Genomic DNA, 22,695 nt, shown 5'->3' with positions numbered 1-22,695 from the left:
GGAAGATTTGGAGTAAAGTACACAAGCACAGACATAGTACACAGGACTACTAAGTGCATAATGTATGTGCTGAACTAACTTAATGACTGTGGGTCTTTGTGGCCCACTTAGCTGTAAACAAAGGTGCAAGCAGTAAATTAATCTATAGAAATGCTGTCTCTGACAGCTGAGAATTCTCATGATATAAAATTGCAAAACAGCTTTTCTGGGGCAAGAGCTACTGAATCTTGCCAAAAAAAAAAAAAAAAAAAAAAGGCAGAACCCAAAGCTTACATAAAACTAACACAATCTCTTAGTTAACGTGGTCAGAAAATCTCTCTTACTTCTATTCAGCTATCTCTTCCCTCTTTTTTATATCATGCTCCAATGATAGATGTGAGTTCACACAGAAGTCCATAAATCTTCCTGATTTCTCAGAGGCATTAAATGTATAGTTACCACCCGAATCCTTTAATATTGTTCCCACACTACAAAAGCTGAGAAAGCATCTCTTTAGTGTTGCAAAACTCATGTATTGTGTTAGATACCAAATAATCCTTGAACACGCAGGCCTGAGTGACAGGTGGAGTATCCACCCTGCAGAAAAAGCTAAGATTATTCTAGTATTGTTTTTGTCAAAAAATATCCTTTTGTGAGAATAAAAATCCCTCAACTTTTACTTCAGTGAAAGCACATTTTTCAGGAGCATTGTTTTGGATTTTGCTTTTTGTGGCTATATTGTATGTTCCTTACATTGAGATATTAATACCAAAATGAAGTAAACATGTAATAAAGTAAAAATGTAGTTCCCTTCCTGGTCTCGTCACTGCGTAGTGTGAGGAAATCCTAACTTCATCGTGAAAGATGGTAGTGTTTCAGCAGCAGGACAAATTTCCTGGTGCAATGGAAGACTGTTTTCAAAGCATTTCAAAGCACATAGTTGATGCCTGAGGTTTTGTGAATAAGATTTGTAAGGGGCACTAGGGACCCAGCATGAAACTTGTGGGACCACTCTGCAAGGCAGGAGGTCTCCCTGTCCGCACCTACAGCTGAGCCGCCGAGCGCTGCCCTCGGGGGAGTGGCTTCCAGCGGGGCAGTTGCTCTGGCTGCCCGCAGCTAGGTTGGCTCACAGCTTGAGTATTGCTTTTCCCGATCAGTTTTTGCCTTGTGTAACAGTTATACTTAACAGAGTATATAAGGCAACACACTGGGGAGGTAAATATGTGACTAGCTTGCAAAATGGCCACTGGAAAGGACACATCGCTCCTGTCCTTGATTCTCACCGTTGGTGTCACAGCGCTTGTAGCTACTGGTAAGCTTCATTTTACCTATTGCCTTCTGTAAGGAAATACAGCACATGCACAGGTTGCTCACCTAGGGGAACCCCAGCTTTATCAGAGGAGCTGGGCACCCAACCTTGCTGCATAGAAATTGTCTGAAGAGCAACTGGTTTTTAATTTCTTTTTGTGATTTGTTTTCGGTCATTTGTCTTATTTGCCTTTTTTGCAAATAGAGAAATAAAATTCCTGTCCCAAAACCTTGTCTGCTGAGGCAGAGCAGACCACTGTGCCACGTTTGTAATTTGGTATTGAGAACTTTCACACAGATCTTAAAATGAATCTTACCTGAATGTTAACAGTATTTGTATATGCTAGAGTATTTTCAGTTATGTTAGAAGCTTTTTCTTTTGGCTGTACATACTATCAAGGGTCCAGAATATATTTTGTGTATTCACAGATCTTTTCTTAAAAAGGAAATGCCTTTTCTTAATGACAGCAATCTATTGGACTTTTAACTAACAACCTGGATCAAAAAGGATTAAGATCTATAATGTGTGGGGATAGTAAGACAATACATGATATACCTGCGGGAGATTATACGTACAAACCAGTCAGAAATGAAGGCTGAAATAATGTCAGCTATACTGGTTAGAGTTTGTTGAAGCCTTATGTATGAAAATGAATTGTTTAAGCAAACAAAAGGTGTATATTTAAGTAGCTAAAGCTCTTAGAAATCTGGCAATTACTTACAAATAGACCAATTATGTGATTTTGTGCTCACATCCCCCAGGACAAAAAGAAGAGCAACCAGAAGTGGTGACTAAATATGGGAGAGTCCGAGGATACCAATTCAAAGTAGATGCAGCCCAGAGGAGTGTAAATGTCTTTTTGAGACTTCCTTTTGCTAAGCCTCCAGTTGGACCACTGAGGTTTTCTGAACCCCAGCCACCTGAGCCATGGAAAGGTGTCAGAGATGCCACTTCCTACCCACCAATGTAAGTCAATGACAAAACCATTGATCTTTTTAATAATTTTATATTATATGCAATTCCAGGACACTGATGTACAGGGCAACCAAAAACCACAAAGATAAATTCCTTGCTGCCATCTTGTTACCACCTGCAACTGTTACAATGAATGCATTTCTAAAGACATCTTTATAAGCTGCTCTTTTTATTAAAAACTCTCATCTAATGGGCATCAGTGATGAACTAATATGGACCAGCACTTTGCCAATAATGTTCTGTTTTGGGAGCATTTGGCCATTACTTAGCAATGTTTATAAGCTGTGTAGCTTTAGAGCAGAAACAGAAAGAAGCTGAGGAAATATTGAAACAAAATATTAGAAGAAAAAAATGCCGAGTGAGTCACATGCTTAATAGGACACATAAATGCAGATCGATTCTAGTCTGTATTGTAAATGTCTTACTCCATTTATACTACTGTCCTTGTTTAGTGCCTCAATACCTTAGCTTAATACCTACCATTACAATATAAAAAACTATCGAGAATGCAAAATAGTTAATTTGCATTTTTGTTGAAGTAATTTATAGCCATATGTATTTGCAGGTATATTTCTGTAATATTTTGAAACATGCAAAATTATATCTGCATGTCACTGTGTACTTCTGTAGACTGTGGCTCCCTTTGACGGATCTCCTTAATGCCAGGTCAGAGGAAGAAAATATATTAAAAGTGAAAAAAATATTTTATGTTTTCTGTTGCCAACAATCTAGAAATATATTAGAGATTGGTTTCTGGTTTGCATCTTATTGTGGAAGCAGAAAAAAGCTACACTTTGTACCTTTGAGGTTTTAGTTATTTCTGTTGCTTGTTATTTTTTCATTTATTCAGGTGTCTACAGGATAAAGTAAAAGGACAGTTGATTTCAGACATTATTACTAATAGAAAAGAACAAGTTCTTCTCCAAATGTCTGAAGATTGCTTATACCTAAACGTGTATACACCCGTTTCTACAGAAAAACAGGAGAAGCTGCCTGTAAGCAAAATCATTATAAAACCTCTAGCAAAATTATTTTACAGCAAACCTACAGCCTTTACTACATGCAGACTTACAGGTGAAGTTTTGTGGTGGTGATGATCAAGTTACATGCTTTGCCCCAGTAAATATTTGCTGAGGTTTAAAAGATACACAAAATCCTATTTTACAAATAAAATTTTATTGGCATTTTAGCTAGATAATGTTTGATTTCCTCTAAATAATCTGTGAAAAGTCACGTGGCACTGGTATAATGTAAGTACTTAATAAAATCAATGCCATTTTTTAAGACTGCAGGCCTACCATTTGTGAAATGTAATCTGAAAGAGTCAAGAATGAAACAGCACAAAATATTATATTTTGATTTATATGGGAGCTCTTATCTGTGCTGGGTTGTTTCTGGTTTTGTCTTTCCAGGTGTTTGTATGGATCCATGGAGGTGGATTCATTTTAGGAGCAGCTTCATCATATGATGGTTCAGCATTAGCGGCTTTTGACAATGTGGTGGTTGTAACAATTCAGTACAGATTAGGTATTGTTGGATATTTTAGGTAAGATATTTTATCTCAGTTCTTGCTAACTGATTTCCAAAATTATGTGTGCAAAGCCTTTGTGAAGAGACGTGCAGAATACTTGCTTATGCGAAGAAACTATACGTTTCTTAATTACTGTGCAACAGTTGGGAAAAATTTACAAGTTCCAAGTCAGCTTCCAAGTCTGTTCTTGTTTGATTGCTACTCTAATCTCAACTCTTTCTGAGCCATTTCTTTTTCAGTTGTGTAAAGAAGCTCTGTATAGAGAATGGCAGCTGATTTCTTATACCACAGATTGTATTTTTCTCTGCCTTTTTTCTTGCATCGAGCATTTAAACAAATCTATTCTTTCTCTGCAGCACTGGTGATAAGCATGCCCGAGGTAACTGGGGGTATTTGGATCAAGTAGCAGCTCTTCAGTGGATTCAGGAAAATATCGTACATTTTGGAGGAGATCCAGGATCCGTCACTATTGCTGGAGAATCTGCAGGAGGAATCAGCGTTTCTGCTCTTGTAAGTTCACAGTAATATTGAATTTTAATTACTTAGGGAAAAAACCCACTATGTTCATTTTTAGTACCTGCATGAAAAGTCAGTAAGAGAAAAGGGATGGGTTTATAGTAAATGGCACATCACCTTGGTCTTTGATACAATGTGATATCAATACAGCTTCTGATTGATGAAAATGTTCTTTTCATACCCAAATCTTGTAGTTCAGACCCAAAATGTTATTCCTTATCTACTAATTTAAATTCTGGGGGTTTTTTTGCAGTGCCAAAAATACAAAAATTTATCTTTATGAGAAAAGTCCTTTAGAGGATGTATTGCCCATTTCCTGTTGGCTTTGACAGTCACTTGTGCAAAGTAATGGAGGTGAATAGTCATGATAGCTGAACTAGACGTGCATTTTGTGACCCAGTTATGATGTAAAATTTTTACATCAACACTGAGCACATTGGCTAAGAGGTTCTTCTTCTCCAGTCTCTCACAATTTGGTACAGATTACACGGTGAAACCAGGGTTCAATGATACATGTGATAAAAATTCCTGTTTCCTAAGCTCCTGCCCTCTGGCCAATAGTTCTTTATTCCCCTTCTGCAGCACAGCCAGACTATCTTGGACACAGTTATATTTGATCCATATCTGGCTTGCAGTGTAGTTGGAAGTCTTGGAAGTCTTGGAAGCAAGGTGCTATGGGAGAGGAAAAGGCAGGCATGAACTCCTTATCCCTGATAGTGGTGCCAAAGTCCTTTGCATAGCTGAACTATGATCAGAGGCTACAGAATAACAATCTTATGACATTTGTTTTCAAAATGTTTTAAATGGCAATTCCTGATATTGAAATTCTAAGTCAGTGGTCAGAACATAATGCTTGTCATATTTGTAATGCTTGTTCTTGCTTTTTTACAGATCTTATCTCCCCTGGCGAAGGGCTTGTTCCATAAGGCCATTTCAGAGAGTGGTACTGCAGTCAGGCTTTTTTTCACTGACCAGCCTGAGAAGGAAGCACAAGTGGGTATTTTGTAGTAATTTTAATTATTTTTCCAGATAGTTTATTCCAAAATGTAGAAACAGATTTTTTTCCCTGTGAAACTACAACCACAGTCATGAAAGGCAGTATTTCTGTGAGCAAATAACACATGTTTAATGATGCTTTGCTTTTCAAATACCCAAATACCCACACATGTCTGAGTGAAAGCAAATGACTAAGGAAGCAAAGAAAGAAGGCAGGGAAGAAGTGTGAAATGTAGAGGAATACTATAACATGTACTGTCTTCAAGAAAAGTTGAGCTATAATTTTTGGCTGGAAAATGGCACCAGATCCTTTTTGATGCCTGTTGTGTGCAAATAAACAAGACTTTATTCAATTTGTTTATATTTGAAAAGAAGAGCTCACTTCAAGCCAATTTTTTTTTTAACTGCAAGAATCATAGAATCATAGAATCATAGAATCATAGAATCATTACGGTTGGAAAAGACCTCTAAGATCATCGAGTCCAACCGTCAACCCAACACCACCATGTCTGCTACACCATGTCCCTAAGTGCCCTAAGTGTCTTTTAAATACTTCCAGGGATGGTGACTCAACCACTTCCCTGGGCAGCCTGTTCCAAGGCCTGACCACTCTTTCAGGAAAGAAATTTCTCCTAATGTCCAATCTAAACCTCCCTTGGCGCAACTTGAGGCCATTTCCTCTCGTCCTGTCGCTTGTTACTTGGGAGAAGAGACCAACACCCACCTCGCTACAACCTCCCTTCAGGTAGTTGTAGAGCGCGATGAGGTCTCCCCTCAGCCTCCTCTTCTCCAGGCTAAACAACCCCAGTTCCCTCAGCCGCTCCTCATAAGACTTGTGCTCCAGGCCCTTCACCAGCTTCGTTGCCCTTCTCTGGACACACCTCAATGTCCTTCTTGTAGTGAGGGACCCAAAACTGAACACAGTATTCGAGATGCGGCCTCACCAGTGCCGAGTACAGGGGCACGATCACCTCCCTGCTCCTGCTGGCCACACTATTTCTGATACAAGCCAGGATGCCGTTGGCCTTCTTGGCCACCTGGGCACACTGCCGGCTCATGTTCAGCCGGCTGTCAACCAGCACCCCCAGGTCCTTTTCCTCTGGGCAGCTTTCCAGCCACTCTTCCCCAAGCCTGCAGCGTTGCCTGGGATTGTTGTGGCCGAAGTGCAGGACCCAGCACTTGGCCTTGTTGAACCTCATACAGTTGGCCTCGGCCCATCGATCCAGCCTGTCCAGGTCCCAAAGAAACAACTTCCAGGAACCTAGATTTGATAATCTGGGATATAAAAGAGGCAACATTATAATAAACTCTGGCTCTCTAATGACAGCTCTTACGCCACCCAAAAAGACATCATCAAGAATAATATAATGTGCTCTCTGTTACCATTTACATGCTTGTATTCTGACCGTGCGTCACTTTACCTCCTTTATGTCATCCTGCTTTCTCAGCCCAGCATGTTATTTACCAGAATGACTATCTTGGTCTATTTCTGTATCAAATACTTTGGAGGAGTATGTTTTGTCCTCCTGCTCAGCTCACAGTGTGAAGGGTTATGAGGGCTTCCTATTCTCTACCTCTGCAGCTGGAACATGTCTGGCTTCAGTGATCCTTGTGCAGAAGTTTAGAGTCCCCCCTGCTGGGCTCTCAGGCTTGGTGGCACACAGAGCCTTCCGTGGGAAGTATACGAAAAAGTGTTTGTTTTTATTGATTGCAGAGAATTGCTACTGCCTCTGGCTGTGAAAAATCCAGTTCAGCTGCAATAGTTGAATGCTTAAGAGATAAAACAGAAGAAGAGATATTACAGATAACACTAAAAATGGTAGGTGAAATTACACTTTTGCATTTAAATGACATTTCAAATTTTATCATAACAGAGTATGCTATTTGTGCGTTGTAGTATTAGGAGAACTTGAAGTGGATGTAACATCCTACTTTCTTGACTTTTTCAGGATTTGTCACCGCTGCACCTCTGCTGTACCTTGCCTGAAAAATGCAAACAGGTTACTTCCCTTTCATTCTGCAGGGACTTTGAACTACTTGTGTTTTGCTGTTATGCTCTACCAGGGGAAGGGAAAGAGTGTATGAAATGTCACAGTGTCACCTGGAGAACCTGAAAATTAATTAATATAATACATTATGTCCCACTTAAAATTTCTTATCACAATGCTAGCTCCCATGTTCCTTTGCAGTTTCAACACAGAAGTTAGTTTTTCCACTACTGCTCCACATATCCATAATAGGATTGAACTAAGAAGAGATATAAATTGGACATCATCGCCTATGTTTCACAAACATTAAAAATATAATGCTAATCTTCACAGAATCTTCCGCCTAGTGCAGAAAATCTGTCAGATAAAATTTAGAGATGGTTTGAATACTATTACTTCTAATATTTTCAGTTGGCACTTAATTTGTTTTGCTTTGGAACTACAGTAAGAATCTGAAAATTTTTTCTAGAAGCAAAATTCATGTATTAAGGAAGATTTCTTTCTTTTTTTTTTTTCCTCCAGTCTTCCATTTTCATCAGTGCATCTGCAGATGGTGTATTTTTTCCAAAGAGTCCCAGGCAATTACTATCTGAAAAAATGATCAATGCAGTCCCATACATAATAGGAGTAAATAACTATGAATTTGGATGGGCACTTCCTACGGTAAAAGACTTATAATGTCGTTATTTATATCATTGTTAATATAAGATTTTTTACTAAATATGATTCTCTGTATCATGCAGTTAATGAAATTGCCTCCTTACACAGATGGTCTGGATGAAGTTGTTGCACGTCAAGTTTTACAGAGCCTCTTAGCATTTTTACTTAAGGTAAGAGACCATTTTCAGAATAAGCCAGTGCTGCTTCTTCACTGGTCTGGTTCTACATTTGTACTCCTGAAGGGTATATTTGAGAGGCAAACTTTGTTCTCTTTGACAGCTTCCTACCATGGGGCAGTAATGGACAGCAGACATGGTGTATTCCTGTTGCCACTAGCGTTTGAAAATACACTTTAGATTTATATCCTAAAAGTCCCTCTTTTTTAAAAGGAGTTCTGTGGAAATCCAGGAGTGATTCAGGTACCTAAATATAGATCTCTTGTGGCATTTTAGATACCCTAGGTTATCCAAGACATGCATGGTACCAGCAGGTACGACACAACCTATAGAACACACCATTCTGAAGCAGTAGCTGGAGACTAGAAAGGGTAACTTGAGATGTTTAAAATGGCACTGAGAGACCTATGTTTAGATAACTTGAGTTTTTGCTTCCCTGTAATTTATAAACCTCTCAGCCTTCTCGTTCCTTTGTGCTCTCCTGAAACTATTAAATGTAGAAAAATGCAGATTAATAGGTAAGAATTAAGGACTTTATAAACATGGCCAGTACATTCAGTGTCACAGACATCCATCATGAACTTGGAAAGCCAGAGCCCAGGCTTATTCTGAAAGGGAGTAAATTATGGCCACCTATAACAATAAATGAATTTTATGAAATCCAACAGGATTTCTTTTCTCTTATGAGGGTTATTTCCACAGAAGGGAGAACAGGCTTCCATATCTATTTACCAGCATCACTGAATGATGTTTATCTAAAGATGTGTGATCTTTAGATCTTGCAAACCTCTTTTCCCTGAGAACATCTATATCCGGTAGCTGTGTAACTCCCAATTCTGAGCTCTGAGCCACACTCTGGCACAGTTGAGAGTTTTCTGTAGAAGAAGGTAATGTTTGGGGTTTAGCCAGGGACGTGCAGATGGCACACTCAATTAGTGCTGTTACTCTTTATAATATACACCATCATTATAAGAAGTATTTTTGTTTTTCATTTCAGGGTGTTACTCCTGAAGTTGTTGATCGAGTATACAATGAGTACATAGGGAATGCAGAAAACCGTGCTCAGGTGCGAGATGGCCTTCTTGATGCAACAGGAGACCTTTTGTTTGTTCTTTCAGCCATTGAAGTGGCTAGATACCATAGAGGTGAGTCTCTAATTCAGCATCTCTTAGAAGAAATGTAGAATTCCATCCTGGGGTGTGTTTATGGACAGTATGCATCGCATTTATTATCCAAAGAACTGATAGCGTTTTCATTTTATCAAAATAGCTTGTAATGAAAGTTTACGATCTTTGGCGGCAAGTATTTTCAGTTCTCAAACTAACACTCTTCTGTATATTTTCTACTAGATGCTGGCAACCCAGTCTACTTTTATGAATTTCAACATCGACCAAGTTCAGCGACAGGTGTTGTACCAGAGTTTGTAAAAGCAGATCATGGAGCTGAGATTGCCTTTGTCTTTGGAAAGCCATTCTTAGCCGGTGATGTATCCATGCTTACTAAAGTATTCCTTTTAAAACATCATTATTATTAATGTTACTTAGAGGAGGGCTTTTAGAATAGACTTTCTCTCTTAGAAACACTGAAATCACCATAAGCATTTTCTGCCTTTAGCAGTAGTTACTTTTCATGAAATCATTCATCTGCAGTTCTCTCCTAGAGCTCTGCTCAGGTGAAACTCCCATAGCTCAGAGAACAGGTAGAACTGATCACAGTCTATTGGAATTGATATAGCTGCTACTTTTTCGATTATTTAGTTTTTAATGTTGCCATTTCATCTCTCACTCTGCAGGGTATGCTACAGAAGAAGAAAATAAACTTAGCAGAACTGTTATGAGATACTGGACTAACTTTGCTAGAAATGGGTGAGAACCATAATGCTAATTACAGCTCAAGTTTTGTCTGTGCTGCCCGAAACATTATAGCAATATGGTGGTTCCTACAAATTTGGCAGCATTTAAGATAAATATTGAAGAAAATTATTTCTATTCTTAATGATCGCAAGAAAAACCTTTTAAATGAACCTGCAGACTAAAAAAGAAAAAAAAAATCCAAGAGCTATTACTCCATCTGCAACAGAGTTTTAGATCCAAAAGTAATGGCAATTATTAAATGCTTACTATTCCACTGATGAGCGTTTTGACAAAAAAATCCAACTATTCAGGTACTAGAATCACATAATCTGAGCTCATGTTAGTTTTTTTAAATGCTCTCAGCCTGAGCAGTCAGAGCACAATTGACAGACAAATGGAAAGCTAACATTTCGTTGTATTATTTCCAGAAATCCCAACGGAGAAGGCTTGGTCCATTGGTCTCAATATGGTCTGGATGAAAGATACCTGGAAATAGACCTAAAGCAAAAGGTAGCAAAGAAATTGAAAGAACGCAAAATGGAGTTTTGGATACAGCTCACAAAACAAATGATGAATCAAAGGAGAGAACACACAGATTTGTAAGAGTTGTGGATGGTATAGTTTGCTTTTAAAACCTGAAGTAAAGTCAAACAAAATTAGTTTGTCAGGATGCAGAGTTTAATAATGACCCTCTAATTCACTATTATGTAATCTGTTGTCATGATCACAGTGAAAGGAGAGAATCAAGGGAAATTTTGAATGTTTGTGGGACTAAAAATCACTATTTAATGAAGCAAGCAGAAAAAAACCCACAAAACCCCCACAGGCTCACAAAGAGCATGGTATCTACTCAGTGGCTATCAAAATCGAATAATGCTCCTGTGAGAAGAGGGAATGAGGGGCAAATTGGCAAATATAATGGAATCTGTAAGAAATTATCTGTACAGAATATATCATAAGTGTCAGAATATGTTATATGCTTATTCCACTCTTTCAGAAAAGAATGGTCAGTCGTCATTCTTACAGCCTCTTTCCACTTTCTTTAATTGGAAATAGCTTGTAGGGAGCAGAGCATCCATCAAAAAACATCTGTGAGATGGGACTGACATCTCACAAATGAGGACAGAAAATCTCTACTTGTTTTCTTGTTTTGTAAACTGTTATAAATAAATGTTGCTTTTGATTTCTTGGAACTTCGTTTTCTTTCACTTAACTGATATAGGCTAATTCCAATAGGTTAAATGACACCCAAGAAGCCAGAAATGTGCCCAGTTTCTTTCTTCACCCTAAAGGGTTTCAGATATGAATTTTCCAGCTTTCTTTGCAGGACATGAGTCTCAAGGCTCTAGGGTTTTCACAGACTATTCTTTGGTCTGATTATCTGTTCTTCAACCCTTCCTGGCAAAGAATTCACTGGCTGGAGGGAGGAAGCATTGCTGGCAGGACAGACTCCTACTGAGACAGAGGGGAGAGCAAAATATGATGTTGTTCACTGCACATTGTTAGCTCAACGTTGTCTGTGGGCCCACAAAGGGAAGACCTGCTGATGTGAAAAGCATGCACCCCCAGTCTTCCTCCTTTCAAGGGCCCTAGCAGCTGTGACCACATTTTTGGCATACCTGGAATGCATCGGGGCACACAGGTAGTGGAGTGGCTTTTTTGCAAAGTTACATGACAAGCAAGATATACTTGCCAAGCACAAAGGAACATGTAATGTAAGCATCCAAGAATCTATAAGAACTCTACTCATAACAACAAACAAATAGCAGTAAATTAGCTCTAACTACCCCCTTAACTGGGTGTCGAGCTCACCTTCTCATATCCTGCAGCGTCCCAGTCTACTCTTCCCGGGAGGGGCTGTCACAGTGACACAGTGGCAGCCCAAGTTCCTGCCTGCAGGTGTTGACTTCTTGAGGATGTCGTCTTCTTCTTCCTCACCTCTGTGTTCACTTGGGCTTGCATTTACAAGGTCCACATTGGTGGACCTTGAGCAGTGTGATCTATACTGAGCTTCTGCCTGGCTATCCCCTCTTGTGCGTTTTTTCCATAATTTGCAAAAAACACTAGTTGTTACCATTACTTGCAAAAAGCCATCATTAAGTAACAGCTAATTGTAGCAACAGTGTTCAACCATACTGCTAGTTCTGTCACATATTTCTTAATGCAGCATATGGGGCACACTGGGCATTTTATTCCTTCCCCTGTTTTGATCTGAAGTAGCCTTGAAGTCTGTTATTGGTTTGTTTGTGGAATTAGTATTTCTGTCTTGTAGGTTCACAAAAATCATTATCCTAAACAAGATAGAAAAAATCCCATGTGTTTGTGAATGCAAAATCATAGGTATAACTTCTGTGGAAAAGTGAGGCCTGTTATTTTATTAGGCACATATAATACCAAAGTAGTTTCTGACTGTGTGAGAAGAAGCCTTCTGTCCATCTGTCTACTTTAAAACCCCAAATATAAAGAATGGTATGCTTTCAAACAGTTGAGAAAGGAATAATACGAGGGCCACAACGTATAGGTTACCTTTAAGTAGGAGATTCCTACATTATGCTCCAAACCGCATTTTATTTTATACCTTTAATATTAATGGTCACTTGGTATAGATACCCAGTTCAGCTCAAAGTAACAGTACATATACATTAAATACAAATGTATGCACTGTGCACCTATATTTGAAGAAATTCTTAGCCGTTTATTTAGTTTATAATATTCAGCAAGAACTGCTGCTGTTGTTGTTTTTCACATTCTGTCAATAGAACACTTAATCTTTTTTAAAAATGTATTAATTATATATAATTTCTATAATTGCCTTTCTAAGTCGGTGATGAAGTATGTTTGTTACGTGCCATTCCTGCTTCTCAGGTCATCTCTCCTCTGGCAAAGGCTTTGTTCCATAGGGCTATGTCAGAGAGTGGAGTTGTAGGCAGAACCCTGATAACTGACCATCCTGAAAAACAAGATAAAGTAAGTAATTCTAAAATGCATATTGTTCCATATTTTAGTATTTTAATGGTATTCAATATTATTACTGACCTTTTAATATTGTAGCTTTCCACACATTGATGCTTCCTGTGAAAAAAATCCATTTGCACACCCATTCATGATACTGCTTTGTTCAAACTTGCAAATACTCAGTATTGTGCATGCTGTTGTAATTTACTTATGTCACAGCTTTTACATGAAACTTGACTCTGGTCTTCAGCTGTGATGGAAGGAATTGGAGTTCTGCAAAATCACTTAGCATTCCCAGCACAGTGGGAAGACTGTACACTAGGACTCAGTTGCTGAAGAAAGTACTGCCCACAGAGGAGTAAGTAGCATAGTTAATATAAGAAAATTGTCAGTCTTTTATTACACTGATTGCAGAGAATTGCAACTATGCTGGCTGTGAAAAACCTGATTCAGCTGCAGTGGTTCAGTGCTCAAGAGAAAAAACAGCAAAAGAGATTGTAAGCATAACCCTAAAAATTGTAGCTAGTGCTGTACTTTGTTCTGTAAAACAGAATAAATGCTTCTCTAAGACTAAGATAACTTGAAGCAAAACCATTGTATGACGCTTGCTTGGCTTTTGCAGGACTTCACAACAATAACACTGCACCTGAAGAATCTGAACAGGAACATTCCTTGCCCTCCTTGTGGTCTGTTCTTATGCGTTTCAGGGTAGAAGTGCATTCATCACAGGAATGTAAACAATTAATGCTTTTTTCCCCCTGGGAACCAGGCAGGCTCACAAATACCAGATAGGAGAGTTAATATCGCAAAAATGGAACTGGCCAGCTTTGCGCAGTTCTTTGTGTCATCAGCAAGGAACTTCCCAGCAGCTGGCTGATTTTTTAATAGTGTGCAAGAAGGAAGGACTGCATATTGGAGGAGGTAATACAGCAACCTTTCTGGGAAGTACAGTCATTGAGAAAGCTCTTCTTTTTGCGAAACTGACTTTTTATTAGTAGCTGTTTTATCTGTTGCCATAACCAGTTTTTCCGTATCACTGTGCTGGCTTGTCAGTTCTTTTGCAATCTTACCACATAAGCTTATTTTGACCCTGTTACTCATCCAACCCTAAGAAGCTGGAGTTAGAAACTGGTTAACAAGTCACTACCTGTCTTGAGCATTCAGTATTAAATTCTTGTGCGGTACTAAAATTATGTAAGAGAAACTCAGAACCAGGCCTGAAACTTAGTTACCTTTGACATTATATATTATAACTAAAAATAGGTCATTTGGGTGATTTCTTTAGGTCAATACTAAGAAAGCTGGATTATCCTTCCACCAAAACCAATATGTAAATAACAAAGGGGTACTTTTTTCTCCAGATTCTCTCTTTATTGATAGAGTTGTGGACAGTATATTTTTCCCTAAAAACCCATCACTGCTACTAGCAGAAAAAAAGATCAGTGCAGTCCCGTACATAATAGGAGTAATGAACCACGAATTTGGATTTCCATTTCCAACTGTAAGATGCATATAATGCCTTTTATTTATACGTTGATTTATTAACTATTCAGTAGCACAGGAGCTCACAGAAAATATTCTTTTTACTCTGCAGGTGCTGAAATATCCTCCTTTTGCAAAAGGATTGGACAAAAATGTAGCATTCAACATTAAAGAGCACAGTCTTTCACAGTAAGAGGCAATTTTAATGTGCTAATTGACTTTTATCTGGTGAGGGTTGGTACCTCACTAGTCCCTGCTTTGTTTCCCCCTTCATTTTCTTGGATACAGACACTGGAGAATACCCCAGTGATGTCCTCGAACTAAGTGCCAGATGGGGGGGGGGGCGTTATGTTGCAGTGCCAGCTCTGCAGAGGGTCGATCCCTTCAGGGTCCCTGAGGCTGGTTCCCAAGCTCCAGGAGACACTACATGTATCTGAGGAGAGGAAGGGAATGGAGTCTTGAGCTTGAGATAATTCTGTGAAAACTCACAGTAAGATTATTCAAATTTTGTTTTCCTTATGTGAGTGATTTCCACTTACGGAAAACAGCAGGCATTGCTGACTGGTAGTACCTGAGCAGGTATCAATGTAATTCCCCTATGAGCTCCTGCAAACCTCTTGCTCCTCTTGCTTGCAAGTGGAGCTCTAACAAGTAACACTGAAGCACCAGCTCTGCGTTTTGATTAATTGTTTTATTTGTCTATTAGACAATACAGTGTACTTTTATGAATTTCAGCATCAACCAAGTTCAACTAAGTGTTCAAAACCAAACTTTGTAAAAGCAGGTTGTGCAGATCACATTGGCTCTGTACTTGGAAAGCCCTTCTTGGCAGGTGTCTGGGTTTGCTACTCATCATTTCTACTTGAGCACTGTTAAGATAAAAACATTTCCAGTAAAATAAGAAATTTTAGTATTCTTGCAGAGTACTGGACTCATCCTCTTCTAGGATCTTCTTTATCGGGCGTCAGCTCCGGGACGCGCGTTCGTGCAAGGTTCCCCTAACGCGGAACGACCTCCCGCCGCGGCCCGGCAGCAGAGGGCAGCCCACGCGGCGCGCGCCGCCCTCCCTCTCGCCCTGCGGCTGCCGCTCCCGCGTCTCTCGCGGGCAAGGCTGCGGACGCGGAATTTAAGCTTAGCAGAACAATTGTGAAGTGCTGGACGGGGCGAGTTCTCACTCGCCTGCCTAAATACCTGCCAAGGCCGAATTATCTCTAGTTTTAATGATCGTAAATGAGACCGCCGCGCCCCGCGGGGCCGCTCGAGCCGCGGTTCGGGGGCGGCCGCGCCGGGAGGCGTGAGGCGGGCGGCTGCCCAGTACGCGGCGGTGGGGCAGCCGGGGCGCGGCCAAGCCCTGCCTGACCCCGCGAGCATGCGCACACGCGCGTCCCCACCAGCGGGCGGTGCCGGCGCGTCGCGGTCGCCGGAGGGGGACGAGCGATCCGGCGGCGCGTGTCCGCTGGCGGCCGCCGTAGCGAGGCGGGCAGGGCGGCGCTGCTATGGCGGCGAGGCCACCCGTGCTGCTGGGTCTCCGCGACGCCGCCATGGTGGCGCCGTGCCGAGGAGGCGGGCAGGCCCCCGCCTGGGCCACCAACAAGCTGGGCGGCGCCGCGGTAGGGCCGGGGCTGGGCGGGGCGGGGGCAGGATGGCGGCGGAGGGGCCCTGCCCTGAGGGGGGCTCGCAGCCCGGAGGCCGGCCGAGGCGCCGGGCGCGCGCGGAGCGTCTCCAGCGGAGCCTGTGCTGTTCGTCTTTCAGGACTGGGTGCCCTCCGTGCGCCCGGGCTCTCCCCGCTGCGGGGAGTGCGGGAGGGCGCTGGCGCACCTGGTGCAGGTGTACTGCCCGCTGGACGGGTCCCCCTTCCACCGCGTCGCCAACGTCTTTGCGTGTGCCGGGAGGGGCTGCTGGGGAGCGCCCCGGAGGTGAGGACCTGGTTTGCGGATGTACTCCTGAGCGCGCGCAGCTCGACTGCGGCTAATGAATGCCACTTCGGCTCAAGTGTTTTGTTCTGACATCTCTGTTTTTTTTTTTACGCGGCACGTTGAAGCTGGAAGGTGCTGCGCTCCCAGTATTTACAGGCACGAGGAGAGGAAACACAAGCTTACAGCGTAAAACAGGTACAACTAACTAGCAAACGGCCTTCTTGGGTTCTGTCCTTTGTTTCAGTGTGCTGTATGAAGTGCAGTATTGAGGAGGTTTTAAAATAAAAATGCAGTTGAGTTGGATGAGCTTCGCCCTTGTATATACTTGTTTAAGTAACCATAACTTTTGTCAAGAAGCTGTGCTATACGCTGGTTTTGAGTCGTGTGTGGTCATGTGGAGAAGTCATGGCCGTGGAATTTTTGACACCGTGAGTACTACACGTTATTTACTAGAAGATTAACTTCTTGTTTGTGATCTATGTTAGGCTTGTTTTAAAGTGGAGATGGCAGTCCAGCTGTAGGGTCAAAACTGATACTTAATATTTTAATTACTTGAGCTGCCTAAATGTTATTTTTCAACTTTAAATGATTGGGCTATACTGTTTAGGTTTGGATCTTTAAGATATTTTCTTTATTTTCTAATTTAAATAGATTTTAAAATTTTTATCATCAGTTTTAATTAATGTGACTCAATTATTGTTAATATACTTCTGGTGTTTTTGCTTGTGAAGAAAAACTGCATGTTGGCTTAAGAAGATTGAAAGAGGAGGATGGCTGTGAAACTAGTGATGACAGGCAGAAAGCACTTATTCAGCTGGTGCATTTGCAATATGAAATTTTGGTCTGTGGTAAATGATCTTATACTCTGATAAAATGATCGTATTATCTTCGTCGTCATTGTTGTTATTATTTTCCTCCGTATTTTGCCCTTTCAGCTTACCTGTGGTGCAGTAACTGCTTCAGGTAAACGTACCCAAAGTAGCTGTCAGTGGTCATGCCAGCAGTAAAAGTATGGCAATATGATGTACAAAGGCCATTCAAAAAGCCAATGAATTCGTGTTCTGTTTCTCCAGTGTGAGATGTTTTTTGCCATAACTGTGCTGCTGTGAAAAGTAAACACGGGTATGTGGGTAAGGAAACTTTTCACTGTGAGGAGAATAGGCAAAATGACACTAGACATTAGGTTAAGGTTTTAGTTTTCTTATCTGTTATAAAACTATTTGAAGTATGTTAGGGTGGCTGATCTTGACAATGTTTTGTTTTTTTTTTTTTTGTTCTCAGAAACAAGAATCGAACTTTGCTGCAAAGGATTGGTGTGATGAAGCAGATGACTGGGGAGTCTGTGATGTAACAGAACCTCCTGCGTGTGCCTCCCTTCAGCTGCTTGGCTTAAATAAAGTGGTGAGCAGCTCCTTGTCCAGAGAGGTGGAGTGTGCATCCCAGTTCCAACAGCTTCGCTTGTCTGAAGCTACGGATGGCTCAGGTTCCCTGAATACACATCCTTCAGTCAGTGAGGGAATGGTAATGGCAACTTCTAGTTCAGCTCCTGTGTTCCAGCCCTTTTACATTAGTGTTGTGGATGAGGAAGACTACGCTGGTTTCCTTGATACAGATCATGCAGATAAGCTATTGAAGGAGTATCAGCAGAGAGAGGGTGTTGATTTGGAACAGCTGATGTCGGAAAGGTGAGAACAGGTCTGGATTTCATGCTGAAACTGAAGGGATTACGTAGTTTCCTGTATGCTGACTGATAATCTAAATCTGACTCTCACTAAATCTGAATGTTCTTTGTTCGTAACTGGGTCCTTCAGGAATCATTGGTGTGTAGTACTTTGCTGGAAGAACATAACAATGCACCCAGTTCTGTCAAATTTTGAGTTATTCAGAGACGCATCTATTTCTGAGTGACTGGGCAGCTGGAATGTCCTTGGACTCCAGATAGAGCAGTGGACTGTCAGTTGTGTGGTTTAAACAATACCTTTTGCTAAATGGCATGAGTTTATATTGCGACATTTGACTTTTTTTCCTTACAAGGCTAAAGCTTTTCTTATATTCCAATTGCATTTTTAAGAGTTTAATTAGAGTTTAATTACTTAGGGATTTTGACTAGAGACTGGGATGATGGTAAGACTCCTGAAGACTTTGTAAAGGTTGTCTGAAAAACAATTTTGAATGTAGTTACTGAAAATATTTTCAGTATTAACTTAGGTGATCACAGTGAGCACTTATATCGAGACCATTTCTCTTTTGATTATATTAACATGTACAGTGATGTTTCCTGAATTGTGGACAACATTGAATTTTTTGATAACTAAAGCTACTGTCAATTGCAGAATCTGCATGGAATGCTTTTTAGTAGTGGCGTTTGTTGACATTTGTAGAATCATAGAACTTAAATTACACTTAATTCAAAATCTAAACAGACAACATCGTAATTTAAAAACTAGAAAAATTTCTGAGAAATTACTAAAGGAATGATTTTTTTAAGGAATAAGCAGGTATCTGGTGGATTTGAATCTCATGTGGTAGTTTGAAACACTGTTAGTATCTGTAAGCCACCAGAACCGAAGAACTCGAAGCAAAATGTTCATTTGCAACCTCTAACAGGGATTGCTTCTTAATTTAACATGTATAGTTTTTTTCAGTGTACTTAGTATAATATGAATGTATAGTAACCATTGCTTATTTAAAGCATGCATTATAGTACTGAAAACCTTATTGGAAATTTTGTTTCTTTTCTTGTTTTCTTACAGTTTTGCAAGTGAAGGTGATAATGAAAAATACGAGAAGAGTGAAGTCAAAAGCAGGGACCACACATTCCATAAATTTATGAAAAGAATATCTGTGTGTCATGAACAGATTCTAAGGTATGTTGATCGTCTGGTTGTAACGGGGAGAAACAAAGCATAGACATGGATTGTTAGTATATCAAAATAAATCATTTCATTGGAAATAGATGTATATTTTTGTTTCTTAATAAAAATAAATTGCTAAGAGGGCTGTTACTGTGCCTGTGTGGTCAGACTTAAGTCCCTGGTTGGGCTTTTTCATACAAAGTATAAGTAGATAAGAAGCAAAACATGATCAGAGACCTGGCTATGGGAGACTTTCAACGTAAGGCTTGATAAGAAGAGCCCAGACTGTCTTTGAAGACTTGCTGAAATCCAGGCATAGAGGTTTTCAAGAGACAGTTTTGAGGTGGAAGTATAATACACAGTGATCTGCTGTCGTGATAGATTTTCAAGGCTATCTGCTCCTCTGAAATTTTGTAACCTCATTGTAATTGCTTGTGTCTCAGTCCTTGAGATGTTACTGAAGTAAGAAATTACTCGTTTTAAAGCCTGAGTTCTTCTGCATCTTACTGGGGATCCTGCAGTCTTCAGTTCTTGTAAATCTGTTTTCCTAGAACAAAAGCAGATTTCACCTCAGAGCACCTGCTTTCCTGAAAGAGGAGTTAATTCTGAATGAAAGTATAACAAAGAGTTCAAATCATACATTATTCATAGTACCAGATAATACATATGGTTTTCATGAATCATACCAAGTGTTAGTTTTTAACTTCTTTGTTCCAGAGAGTCCAATGCAGCCTATCTGGTCAAGCTGTCTCAGTGTAGTGACAGGACCTTTGTTTATCAAGTTTCCAGAACCAGGTGGAACTAACTGGTACCTTTTTGATGAGGAGGTAAATTCTGAGGGGCTGGTTACACACATAAGAAACATTAGAAACTTCCATTAATTATCTATCAAAGATTATACAGAAAATGTACTACTGCAGAGTGCAAGTAATGTTTTCAGACAGGTTTTTTTTTCACTGGATCTATCACTTTGCAGTGTTATGCGCTTTGAATTTTCCATTCTTCTAAAACATCACCTCTGGTGATTCCTACGACTATCACTAGTTACAATCTTTATGTAGCCCTCCCTTTCCCCTTCATGGGTATTGTGAGTATGCCTTTAGACCCCCATTTCTCCTGGGCTGCCAGATCTCTGCTGAGCTTTCAGCACAGCACAGAATCCCTTGCTTGGCATTCAGTGGAAGCCATCTTCGATCTTGGTTTCCTGTTAGTTGTGGAGCTATGGTAGCTCTTACAAATAAAACATCAGTTCTGTGGCATAACTACAATGGTTTTGAGAGCTATTCAATGTTGAATATCTTTAACTGCCACTGGTTAGGATTCCATTTTTCAGGAGAGTGTAGTTTGCTTAATTAAATGAGTCAGGTACAGCACATTTTGGAGGTGTCAATTCAAAGCATGTGTCTCCTTTAAGTCCAGCTCTTTCCTTAAGACTTTCCAAGTGTTGACCTTCCAAGTACTTCCCCCTCCCCATCTTTATTCTTTGTTTAATAACTCATCTGAAGCTTAGGCAACGATTCTGGCTCATAACTGTTTTTTACTTCAAGCAAGTTCAGAGGTTTCAGGAATGAACACTGTTGCCAACACGTAAGTTTTCATGTGAAATTTAGATACAAAAAAAATAATTACTTTTTCCTTTCTTCCCTTAGATACTCTTGGGGTGGCCAGCCTTTATTCATAACATGTCCTCCAGCCAACATTAACAAAGGTATTCCAGCCTGCAGTAACTGTGGAAGCAGCAGAATATTTGAATTTCAACTCATGCCAGCGCTGGTCAGCATGCTCCAGAGTGATTCAGGTCTTGACCTTTGACTTAGCTGAATGAATACTAGAAACAGTCACCTTCTTAGTCAACTGCGATTTGGATTGTTTCTTGCTAACCACACGCACTGACGTGCTTAACTACAGTGATCATCTTACATAGAATCCACTGTTTCCATTACAGATTTCATTAAGCAAAAGATATAACTGGTTTATGGAGACTCTATGATTGCAAGTTCATTTGCTCACTAGTGAACTTCAATAACAGCAATATAGATAATTCCATGACCTTGGGAGTAATTTGTCTTTATCGCCTCTTAAATGAGACCTTGGAAAATAATAAATATTGTCAGATAAGATTGGAGATGCTTAAGAAACTCTTCGAAAGTTCTGAGTCAGCTATCTTTAAAATCTTTAAAATTAGAAAACGCTAAAACGCTAGAAGACTCAATATGAAAAATATTTTCTGAATTGGCAAAGATTGAAGTATAGCAATAAGCAATAGCCCCTGATAATATCATTTTTCATACCTTTACATTACATTCCTTTATTGCTTTGTTTTTAGATTTGTCAGTGGAATTTGGAACTGTTATAGTTTACACATGTGAGAGAAGCTGTTGGCCAACAAATCATCAGACCCCTCTTGAAGAATTTATTTTTGTGCAAGAAGACCCGGATGAGAGATTATTTAAATAAATCGTATTTCTCCGCATAGATGGAAAGTCTGTTGGGTTTTTTTTACTACAGGTGAAAGTGTGTAATTATGCAACAGAATTTTCCTCGAATGTGGTGAAAAATGAAATTAATTTGATGACATTGTGCTTATTTTCAAGAATAACTGATTGAAGAATATATTGGCATGCCTCTAAAATGTGGCAACAGAAAACTTGCATACTTTGGTTACACATGGAAATGTAAGTATAGAGATTGTTTCACGATTCTAGTTACACTTAACATTTGGGGAGGAAAGTAAAGAGAAGGGTTGTCTTACTGCAGTTAGTTATACTGTTAGCATTCATCAGCCAAACAGGATCCAATTTTTAGAAACTATTAGCAGTGAAGAACTTAATGTAAGCTTGATTTTAAAAGACAGATCTGCCTCGTTTTAACCACAGATTGAAAATTCGGTGGGAATTACTGGCTGAAAGGGCCTTGCTGTCACTACAGTCTTCCTATGATGAAGCCTTTCTATGTGTCTTTCCGATGAAGGACAAGTTACATTTGCATGGCTAAATGAGCTCTGACAGTCACATTGCTTTGGATGGGGAAAAGATGGGGGGTTTTGTTAGCGCTTTTGTTCTCGCAGGTACAGAATGATGGGGCAGGTGCAGCACCTGCCTTGGTACCGCAGCCTAGTGCTCGCAGGCTAATCGTGCTGCTTTAGTTAAAACAGTCTAAATTCCTCCGTGGAGTTCCCTGTTGGTTTAGGCTAAATGGCAGTATTTTAATTGATTTAATGGAGGAGTAATCTAAGTGTCCTTAAAGCTTTTTGTACAGGTTTAATGCTGCAGCACAAATTAACGCACTAAAGGTGTGGGTTTAAAAAAAAAGGGAGGGGGGAGCTAAAATGGTGGAACGTGTTTGCAAAACTGCTTTTTTTAAGGAAGAATTGTACCTTACCATGTCAGCTTCTAGAGGCTCAGTTAAGTCAGGCTAACCTATACAAAAATCTTACGTTACGCCTTGAAAGCTGCCAGCGCTCCCCCCGGGTGTCGGCCTGCTCTTTCCCTGTCTGTGGCAGGC

General features: G+C 40.2%; 2 protein-coding genes across 3 annotated transcripts; both read left to right on the top strand.

Moving 5' to 3' along the window:
• The first annotated feature begins 1,141 nt into the window (after positions 1-1,141).
• Positions 1,142-11,176, top strand: LOC142087303 (fatty acyl-CoA hydrolase precursor, medium chain-like). The gene is made up of 14 exons (XM_075161417.1): positions 1,142-1,291; positions 2,050-2,254; positions 3,114-3,258; positions 3,676-3,809; positions 4,151-4,304; positions 5,202-5,303; positions 7,021-7,125; positions 7,256-7,306; positions 7,817-7,957; positions 8,038-8,124; positions 9,128-9,275; positions 9,480-9,611; positions 9,923-9,995; positions 10,412-11,176. The coding sequence occupies exons 1-14, from the start codon at positions 1,219-1,221 to the stop codon at positions 10,584-10,586; spliced, it is 1,725 nt and encodes a 574-aa protein (XP_075017518.1). The 5' UTR covers positions 1,142-1,218; the 3' UTR covers positions 10,587-11,176.
• A 4,653-nt stretch (positions 11,177-15,829) lies between these two features.
• On the top strand, positions 15,830-21,666 carry PDCD2L (programmed cell death 2 like). 2 transcript variants are annotated; one of them, XM_075161415.1, is made up of 7 exons: positions 15,830-16,030; positions 16,173-16,336; positions 16,462-16,531; positions 17,618-18,021; positions 19,090-19,203; positions 19,909-20,018; positions 20,841-20,977. In XM_075161415.1, exons 1-6 carry the CDS (start codon positions 15,917-15,919, stop codon positions 19,994-19,996), a joined length of 954 nt encoding a protein of 317 aa, XP_075017516.1. In that variant the 5' UTR covers positions 15,830-15,916; the 3' UTR covers positions 19,997-20,018; positions 20,841-20,977. The 2 variants fall into 2 exon arrangements, with proteins under 2 accessions (XP_075017516.1, XP_075017515.1); XM_075161414.1 differs by lacking the exon at positions 19,909-20,018 and adding an exon at positions 21,518-21,666 and having other exon boundaries at positions 15,833-16,030; positions 20,841-20,989.
• Positions 21,667-22,695: the final 1,029 nt, after the last annotated feature.

The sequence above is a fragment of the Calonectris borealis genome, chromosome 12 (assembly GCF_964195595.1).
Source record: "Calonectris borealis chromosome 12, bCalBor7.hap1.2, whole genome shotgun sequence".
NCBI classification, from domain to species: domain Eukaryota; kingdom Metazoa; phylum Chordata; class Aves; order Procellariiformes; family Procellariidae; genus Calonectris; species Calonectris borealis.
Note: the sequence above shows the minus strand (reverse complement) of the source record. Positions and strands in the feature narration are given on the sequence as shown.

Bases quoted from the DNA above. Each gene is read 5' to 3' on its own strand.
- LOC142087303 (XM_075161417.1), top strand. From the start codon at position 1,219: ATGGCCACTGGAAAGGACACATCGCTCCTGTCCTTGATTCTCACCGTT. The intron at 3,259-3,675 runs GTAAGCAAAATC...TTGTCTTTCCAG, and splicing joins AAAAACAGGAGAAGCTGCCT to GTGTTTGTATGGATCCATGG. The intron at 9,276-9,479 runs GTGAGTCTCTAA...ATTTTCTACTAG, and splicing joins AGTGGCTAGATACCATAGAG to ATGCTGGCAACCCAGTCTAC.
- PDCD2L (XM_075161414.1), top strand. From the start codon at position 15,917: ATGGCGGCGAGGCCACCCGTGCTGCTGGGTCTCCGCGACGCCGCCATG. The intron at 18,022-19,089 runs GTGAGAACAGGT...GTTTTCTTACAG, and splicing joins GAACAGCTGATGTCGGAAAG to TTTTGCAAGTGAAGGTGATA. The intron at 19,204-20,840 runs GTATGTTGATCG...TTCTTCCCTTAG, and splicing joins TGTCATGAACAGATTCTAAG to ATACTCTTGGGGTGGCCAGC.